Source organism: Ptychodera flava, chromosome 9 (genome assembly GCF_041260155.1).
Source record: "Ptychodera flava strain L36383 chromosome 9, AS_Pfla_20210202, whole genome shotgun sequence".
Lineage (NCBI taxonomy): Eukaryota > Metazoa > Hemichordata > Enteropneusta > Ptychoderidae > Ptychodera > Ptychodera flava.
In genome coordinates this window covers 16,938,306-16,947,313 of record NC_091936.1, presented here as the reverse complement: position 1 = coordinate 16,947,313, position 9,008 = coordinate 16,938,306, and the positions used below count along the sequence as shown (strand labels likewise).

General features: G+C 36.5%; 1 protein-coding gene across 1 annotated transcript; it reads left to right on the top strand.

The window, feature by feature from the left end:
• Positions 1-3,067: 3,067 nt before the first annotated feature.
• LOC139141184 (glycoprotein-N-acetylgalactosamine 3-beta-galactosyltransferase 1-like) lies at positions 3,068-8,790 on the top strand. The gene is made up of 3 exons (XM_070710808.1): positions 3,068-3,254; positions 4,179-4,840; positions 8,770-8,790. The coding sequence occupies exons 1-3, from the start codon at positions 3,068-3,070 to the stop codon at positions 8,788-8,790; spliced, it is 870 nt and encodes a 289-aa protein (XP_070566909.1).
• The last annotated feature ends 218 nt before the right edge of the window (positions 8,791-9,008 follow it).

Sequence of the window (9,008 nt, the reverse complement as noted above, 5' to 3'; positions counted from 1 at the left end):
TAACACACACAATCGGATAAGAATGTAGGAACACATTTTCGAAACGAATCAAACACAAACTCGACACAAAAACATTTAGGATAGTTAGATGGGGAGCCTCTTTCACATTTTTTACATCTCGCTATACTGTCTATGATTCTAAAAATAAAGTCATCTGCCACTTTTTCTGTATACGCGGTTTGGCAAAACTCATCTTTTCAATCGAAAGTCGGGTGATTTCATGGTTCTTTGGGGTACGTCGAGCTTAAGGAATGTGGTTATATTCGCGATGTTTTATTCGAAAATTATGTATTTCTTCTAGGGCAAATGCACGTAATTCATGCTGTTGGAAATACTGGCCGCTCATAAACAAGACAATAAACTCGATATCTGTGCATCTTTACTTGTATTGTCAAAGTACTAGTACCATCGACACCCAAAAAAACCAAATGGTTCAGTCCACGCGTGGGTTCAGTCCAGGTATTTGCAACGCCAGTCACCTAGGCGACGGTAATCCGCACCACTTATCACCATCGGGAAGGTACTCCTCCCCTATACCACTGGTGATCCCACCTCAAGGCACTGCGTCATTCGACCAAGCATTGTTATTGTAATTTCCTGCATAAAATTAACAGCGAGGTCAACCGGTCAAACTCTCTCGGGATTTTCTGGCATGAGGGCGCTGGACATTGTTCGTTCGGCAATTTCATTTTGATTCTCTAGAGCATCACTGATATTTCGTTATTTTGCTGTCGTACCTTACTTCCTCGCTTTGATTCTGCATGTAGGAATCCTGGTGCAGAAGCTGTCTGTCAGAATTGGACGAACAAGAACAACTGGACATGTCTTCTGCTCAAGCTTGTATTGTCAACAACAACTTGATTTTGTTTTTTCTAGAATATCCATTGCAATTTTTAAGTGGTTTGCAGATTTTGCTCTGTGCGTACTAACCTAAAGTGTCGAGTTCTAAAACAAGGAAGGATACAGCCATTTCCCGACTGTTTTAAACCATCACCTTCTATTATTAGGTTGCTCCGGTTTCAATTTGTTAGTGATTAGGTTGGTCGCTTCATGGTTGGAGGCCACTTTTTCTACACTTGAAATTTGACATTATATTTGTAGTAGCACTGTAATTATCTTCGAGACGACTTTCTAATCCCTGGCATTTTTAGGCCAACCATATTTCTCTGTGGAATCAAAGAAAGACATAGAAAAGTAGGTCCACATTGCAATTTGTTAGGGATTTCGGGCCGAAGGATATAACGTTTTAAAGTAATTTTTACAAAATCCGCTGCGAAAATGAAAATTAAAAATACGCGAGTTGCGCGATACATTTTGCGGCCAGGCATTTTTCTAGTTTTTAAAGAGAAAATATATGTGTGTTATCGACTTGCAATTACTGTTTTCGAGTGTTGAATAGCAACATTGAAAACTGATACATTTTAATCAAAATATCCGTCGCGCATTTAATTTCTTCCTGCCATTGTGATACTTTCTGATAAAACGGTAGTGTCCAGATGCTGACACGCTATTTACTCGACCTGAGGCTGATCTGAAAGTCTGGCACAAGGACAGCTATGGATCTAGAACAGTTGTGAGTCGACGATAGTTACATAAAGGCACTTCTTGATTCCGGAAAAGTGAAAAAAGAAAGTAAGAAAAGACATCGAGCTGTAGAGAACTGCAGAGCAATTACGAGTTTATCAACAGCCACCGATGAATTATTTACTTCTGAATAAGGAACGCATCTAGCCGAAAAGTAGGTACCCTGAACTTTGTCTACTCTGTCACACGCAACTCAATATCAGCTCTGTTGGGATGGGAGGTTGGGGGGGGGGGGGGAGCTGGTGACCATGTACCGTCTCTGTTTCAGAAACAAAGCAAAGTAACTCGTTTGTAATTATTGAATGTTTGATTATTGTACTTGTATGATCAGAAAATTTGTAGCTTTTGTTATACTTTATTTTGTATTATGGAGTTTTGAATTCTAGTATATGAGAATAATCAAATATTAAAGAAAAAAGATTGGGTCATCAGGCTTGATTTTCTACAAATATAAGATGAAAAGTCCTGTTTTTCACGAAATCACTTAAAATCAATATATTAAACCATTTATTTCAAGTTCATGCAGTGAATGAAATGTGAACAGTAAAGATCCTAATTTAAAGGAAAAAATGTGTGAATATATGGAATTTTTATCTTTCACCAACTTTGCCATTATTACACCCAAAATTTCAGAGGTTAAAAGCTTTATTGGATGGAATATTTCAACAGTCCAGTACTGTCAATTTTGTAAAAGGTTATAAGTAGCATCTAGGTCACATATATATTTAATTTTTATAAAATATTCTTCGGTAGGTCACCTTGCTCATTTTATCATTAATATATTTGGCAAAGTGTAGCAAAGAATTCACAATTTGCGTACTCTTTCATGTTCATCATTTTGGGCGTTTTCGGCGGGTTCAATTGAACCCGACAAGATTTGGATTAACTCAAGTTGGCCTAGACTGCCAATTCCAAAATATCCACTGATGCATTTACATGTAAAAGTGAATCAATTTAAGAACTTGCTTTAGGAATATGGCTCATCAAACTGCTAACAGGTAATGTCGAAAATCTACCAGTCGAACTGCGGAATACCTATTCTTTCTGCGCGTACACACCTTATAAATATAGGGCTATATGATAGTTGGGGCACTTGAAAAAGTTTGATCATATAGATGGGGGATTCGAAAGTTTTTTAGTGTATTGAGGGCGGATCTGAAAAAAATTAATATTTCGATCGCGATTCCTCCAAGTCCCCTCACCATTATTTGTGAACGCAACCTTAACAGACTGCGTGTTCGTTTTACGCCAGTTGGAAAAAAAGTATTGATGTGGTGCGACGATATATCACATGTACTAGGCATAATCATAATGGTAGTGTTCATCGTAAAACAAGAATTATTCATAAGAATTGCAACTCAAAGTCTCATATTCTTTTCATTTTACAGAATCGAGACAGTGTTTAGCTCAGTCCTCACTAAGTTGGTAAAACAATAGGTATAACATGAGCTTCGAAATACGCTAAGCCTTCCAACCATTAAACATGGACTATTTCACGCAAGGAATCTTCTCTCGGATGACAAGCAAAATCCCAGTGCTTATCGTCCGACTCTGTATCCTGATTCTTGTTTTGACTTTAATATATCAAGTCTACGTTCGTCCATCACGCAAAAATGAAAGTGGTCTTAACATCAGCAAAATGTTCCATCAAAAATTGATACGTAGGAATGGTAAGTGTGGAACCTTTATATGTTACGCTCTTCACGTCAACAGATAAATGCTCTCGCAGTCACTTTGGACAATGAAATATCCTTTAGGTACCGTATGTATAGAATATGCAACATATTATATTGTACAATGTGTGTATTTTCTCTAACGTAAAAGTTATTTTCGTTGATAAAGATCAATTCGATGGTCCAGTGCAAGAGGGGGTAACCCTATTTCAACAAGCTGATTTAAAGGGGGAATAAAGGTTTAACAAGCCTCTAACTCTAAAATTCAATTCGTTTGTAGTTAATGGTTGATGTCATGGATATATAAATGCTATAATGATGTCATAACTATGAAATCATGTTTATGTAAATTTTTAATTGAAAAAATGTGGAGTTACGCCTGTCTTGCAATAGTAGTTTGAGCAAAAAAGGAAGTACCTCATCATGAGTTACGTCCTTTATAGGGTGTAACTCATCATATATTACGTCCTTTATGCACAGGTTGATTTTGTTTGTGATGAAATATTCATGAATAATATCCTCATTATAAGATGTTTTTACATTTTTATGTTTTTACATTTTGCCCGTGCAAAACTGCACTGACTTTCTCGTGCAAAAGGGGCGTAGCTCAAGTTACGTCCCTATGAAAACATGAGTTATATAGACTTATTTTACTAAAAATTTTCATAAAAGCTGAATTCCACTTTTCTGAACAAAAATATATCAAAAACTCAATTTTGACCAAAACATGAGTTACGGCCATCGAGTTGGAACCAATGTTTACCGCAAACCAGCAAAATCAAGATGATTGAATCTACAATAACATAGCATGCGATATAAAGTGTCAACGTGACATGTGTAGTAGGCGCAGCTGCGACAACACATCGTAATATTTACATGTATCGGTTTTTTTGTAATCATTTCGCCCTGTTGTTGCCATAGAAACAACGACCCGCGGGAGTCTGTTCGATACAGTAAGAATCCTGTGTATCGTTACAACATCGCCGAAAACCATGTCTAGGTTGCAAGGCGTCCAGCAGACATGGGGTAAACGCTGTAACAAAGTTGCATACGTTAGCAGCAGTGCAAGTCCTGAACGCCAGGTTATCGGTCTAAATGTCACCGAAGGTTATGAAATGCTCTGGGGAAAGACAAAGGCCGCCTTCCAGTACGTTCGCAATCACCATGCGGACGATGCTGATTGGTTCCTCAAGGCTGACGATGACACCTACGTCATCCTTGAAAATTTGAGAACCTTTCTTAATGCACACGACCCGCAAGACCTCATCTATTTCGGGCACCGATTTCATTATCCGAAAACCAATCAAAACTACATGAGCGGAGGTGCTGGATACACCCTGAGTAAAGCTGGACTGGTAAAGTTGGTGGATGTAGGTTTGAGCAATGACAGCTTGTGTCAAAACGGTGAAGAGGGTATTGAAGATGTGCTGATGGGGCAATGCTTGGAAAGATTAGGTGTACAACACGGAGATTCACGAGATAGGTTCGGTAGAAATCGTTTCTTACCTCTTAGATTGGAAAAGTATTTCAAGAACAAGTTGTATGAACGGCTGTATCATCACGAATACTACCCAGCTCTTTCGGTAAGTGGATTCAAAATGATCTTTCCGCTAAAATGCTTTTCGGGCAGGATTCATCACTCTATTCAATAGTTTAATTGTAGTTTTGAACAATGTTCTAACCGATAAAGACAAGTTTTTCGTGGGCTGCGAGTTAGAACAGAGAATTGTGCGGCAATTCTGAACAAGAAATATCCGTAAATTTTAAAAATGGAATACATATCCTGAGTTTGAGATATTGAATTTAACCATAGACAAAAGAGGCTGTCTATGATTTATCAGGAGTAATGTGTAAGATGAAGTTTAAATCTTTCAATTCGACGCACATATTATATGGACCTGGACAGAATTAACAGAGAAGGCCTGGTATACGATGGTAGAGGGGTTTCACTATTTTTCATGCAACAGTTTGGTGTAGGCCATTTTGTGTGGGAATCATAGAGAGAGTCACACATTTGTGCCTCGATACGGAAACCAACAAGTATTTTTTAAAAATCCTACGCTGAAACGTGAATTCACAAAAGCAAGGACTTTCTGTGTGGGGAGAAAATATAAAATATTCACATAAATGTATATATTATAGTTAAGGCACTGTAGGTTTGACTATACTTGTACTGCCAAACACATCGATTGCATAACAGTTCAATAACACATACAACATTTAAAGGAAGGGAAGTTCACCAAATATGATTTTTACATATGTGCTAGCTTTGTGGTCATTTACCCCGGAAAAGCTATTTTCACTATTTATAACTCTTATGATTTTTTTACAAAAACCGATAAAAATAGTACAGGAAGTTGCTCATGTAATTTGAATCATTGGAAAAAGCTTCAAGCTTGGAGCTTGCACCATGTGATAGGGAAGGGACCATCTTCGGACGGGTGTGGCCTCCTCATTTTCCACTCACAGTAACACAGTAGTAAACAGCAACACAAAATCTGACAGTGGACAGTTTATTATAAGTGATTCATCGTTTATGCAAGGATACTCAGTTTAAACAAAAGTTATGTAAATACGCACAGCCTGGTTTGAGCATGGGTGAGTGGACAATGCCATACACATGGGAAGATGGTCCCTTCCATATCACATGATGCAAGCTCCAAGCTTGGAGCTTTTTTCCCATGATTCAAATTACATGGGCAACTTCCTGTACTATTTCTATCGGTTTTTGTAAAAAATCGCGCGAGTTATAAATGGCGAAAATAGCTTTTCCGGGGTAAGTGACCACAAAGCTAGCACATATGTAAAAATCATCCTTGGTGAATTTCCTCTTTAAATGAATTTTCAAAGTGTAAATAAACTTCAATATATCTTTTATAAAAGCGATTGTCAAACATAGAATCATAAATAACTTATGCAAAATATGCAAAAGAAAATAATAGACTTTATTCAATCTAAATAAAATAACCCTTTTGTGAAGTAACTTTGCATCTCAAACGCCATTTGAAAACAAATGAAAAGGGAATGTTTAAGAAAACAAAAAATCAAGAAAGTACTAAGTCAGTCTCTATGGCTTTCATGGCAATTATTGACAAAAACAAAATCATGAAGTACTCAGTCAGTGTCTTTGACTGTTACAGGAAGTAGTAAAAAACAACACACAAACAAACAAACAAGCAAACAAACATACAAACAAACTAGCAGGTTAACTGAACCAGTTTCTGACACACCGTTGGCTTTAAATCCGAGTGACATGATCGAAGGATGTAAGTTTATCTTTGTTTCGTAGGCTACAACGTTTCAGAAGCTGCAAGTTTTGACGCACTTTTAGTATTCTGATACACATGTCCTCGGGGGAAATTACAGTGCTCGATGCTCAAGCAGAACGTTATAAATAGTAACACAAATTACTTTAAGTACAAAGTAATGATATAGTAATGATATACTTAAATGTCAGGAATCCTGCAATCTTCAGACATTAGAAGATCTTCTGTCTGAAGATGCAGGATGCATGAAACATAAGTAACACGTATCATTACTTTGTACTTGAAGTAATTTAAATATATATATATATATATATATATATATATTATATATATATATATATATATATATATATATATATATATATATAAGTATAATGATGTTGTCGAGCGAAATTACAGTGCTCGATGTCAAAAGCAGAGATAATTACAGAAATTATTAATATTCAGGTAAAAACATTGTAAGTTACTCAAGTTTCATGCATCCTGCAATCTTCAGACAGATAGATAGATTATCGATTAACTCTAACAATAGCAACGATTTAATCTTTTTGTATCTAAAAGCTACACAGATTCGATTTTGATGAATCTACGCTGTTAAACAAACGTCTATTGCACCCTAACTAATGCACTCTTAGAAGTCGCCATTACTCTGTCTATTGTATCCTGACTGATTTCCTCTTACAAGCTGCCTATGCTTGTCCATTGTACCCTGACCGATTCACGCTTAGAAGTTGTCAATGCTTTGTCTATATTGTACCCTGACTGATTCACTGTTCGAAGTTGCCAATGCTCTGTCTTTTTAGCGTTTTATGTTATTGATATACGGAGGATTCTATTTGAGACTACAACCGTATCAGGAACTTACCCTCTATTGAGTTTGGAAATAGAAATCCTTTGACATGAAATAATTAATAAATTAATAGGAAGGGTCACTTGTTTTTGATCAAGGGGAAGGGTAGGGTCAGCATTTTTGTGCAAACAATCAAGAGAGAGTCGGTGTTTTTATGTATCTGTTTTTTTAAAGCACCAGCCCTCCCACACTGTTTATTCTGTCCATATCCCTTATTAGGTATGAGTGATTAATCAACATATTTCATCGAAAAAGGCGGTCTTTTATTAATAACCTTAAAATTATTAAAACTAAGTTTTTATAAAATTATGTTAAAATTGTCCAGTAAAAATGTAATCGAAACGATACAGTCTGCGATTAGTAACGTTATGTGACACGAAGTCACTTTGGAAAACGCTGCTTTGCGTTATTATTTTTCCCAATCAACGTCAACCTGCTAGCAGAGCAAATTTTGTACCATATCTTTTCTGTCAGCCATTTATTTTAATATTCTTTTCTCCTAATTGATGTTATAGGTTAAAAGCTGTTGTGCAGATTCACTGATAAGTTTACATTATATCAACCCGACGGATATGTATCAGCTAGACCATATCCTCTACAGAGCGAGACCAAGAGAAAGCTTCGATATCAACACAAGTTTGAATTTATCTACCATTTTTGATTTGTGTGACGTACTTTTAAATTGCATTTCCAAAAACTTTGGTAAATCAGAAGAAAAAGTCGTCTCCTCCTCGTTAGTGTAAAAACCAGTGCTTGTCTTGGGACCATTTAATGATGAATAAACGCAAACAAGCCCCGTAGGATAGTGTTGAATTATACAAAAACTTCGTATGGGTCTGGTAAAATTCAGTTGTGCCAAAATTTATGACATGCAAGTTTAGAACTGTTGATAAATGGACCATTAGCAGCTCCTTACTTTCCTACAAAGCCCAATACCCGTTATTCGGCTACCCTTTAATACTAGCTATGACGCAGTACCCGTTATTCGGCTAACCTATAATACTGGCTATGACGCTATACCAGTTATTCGGCTAACCTATAATACTGGCCATTTTCCATTACTTTCTATAGTTTTAACATGTTGTTAGGTCGTGTCATTATGTCGCATGGCTATGTCGTAGTGCTTTGTTGTCTTCAAATTGTATAATTTTAATTACGCAGTGTAGGATTTTCCCTTTTGTTACATATTATTACCATTATGTTACATTTTAATCTTGTGTAAATATGTTCACGATGTGTTATAGTATTGTAATATGTCATCTAATGGAGTATGCTGTGAAAATTGAATGATATGGACGAAGACATGCAACAAACGGACAACTAATTCAAGTTACATAATGGAGAAACAAACCTCGCCAAGATATGTTCTATGATTGTCCCATATGTCTTTTGGCAGGGTAACACTTTACAGTTGTAGAAGACACCCCCTGACTTCCTGGACTCAATAAACGAGATACTCAGACAGAAGAGGATATTATGGTCCTGGCTTGTGCAAAGTTTGGAACATGGAAAATGAGAGAAGGAATCGTTATTATGGTGACGGAATTTTTGCTCAGTTGTCTCAATGAGGGAATCATGTTAGCCTGAATTAGGCATATTTCGTATTTCGAGGTCGGTTTATTTTTTATGGAACAA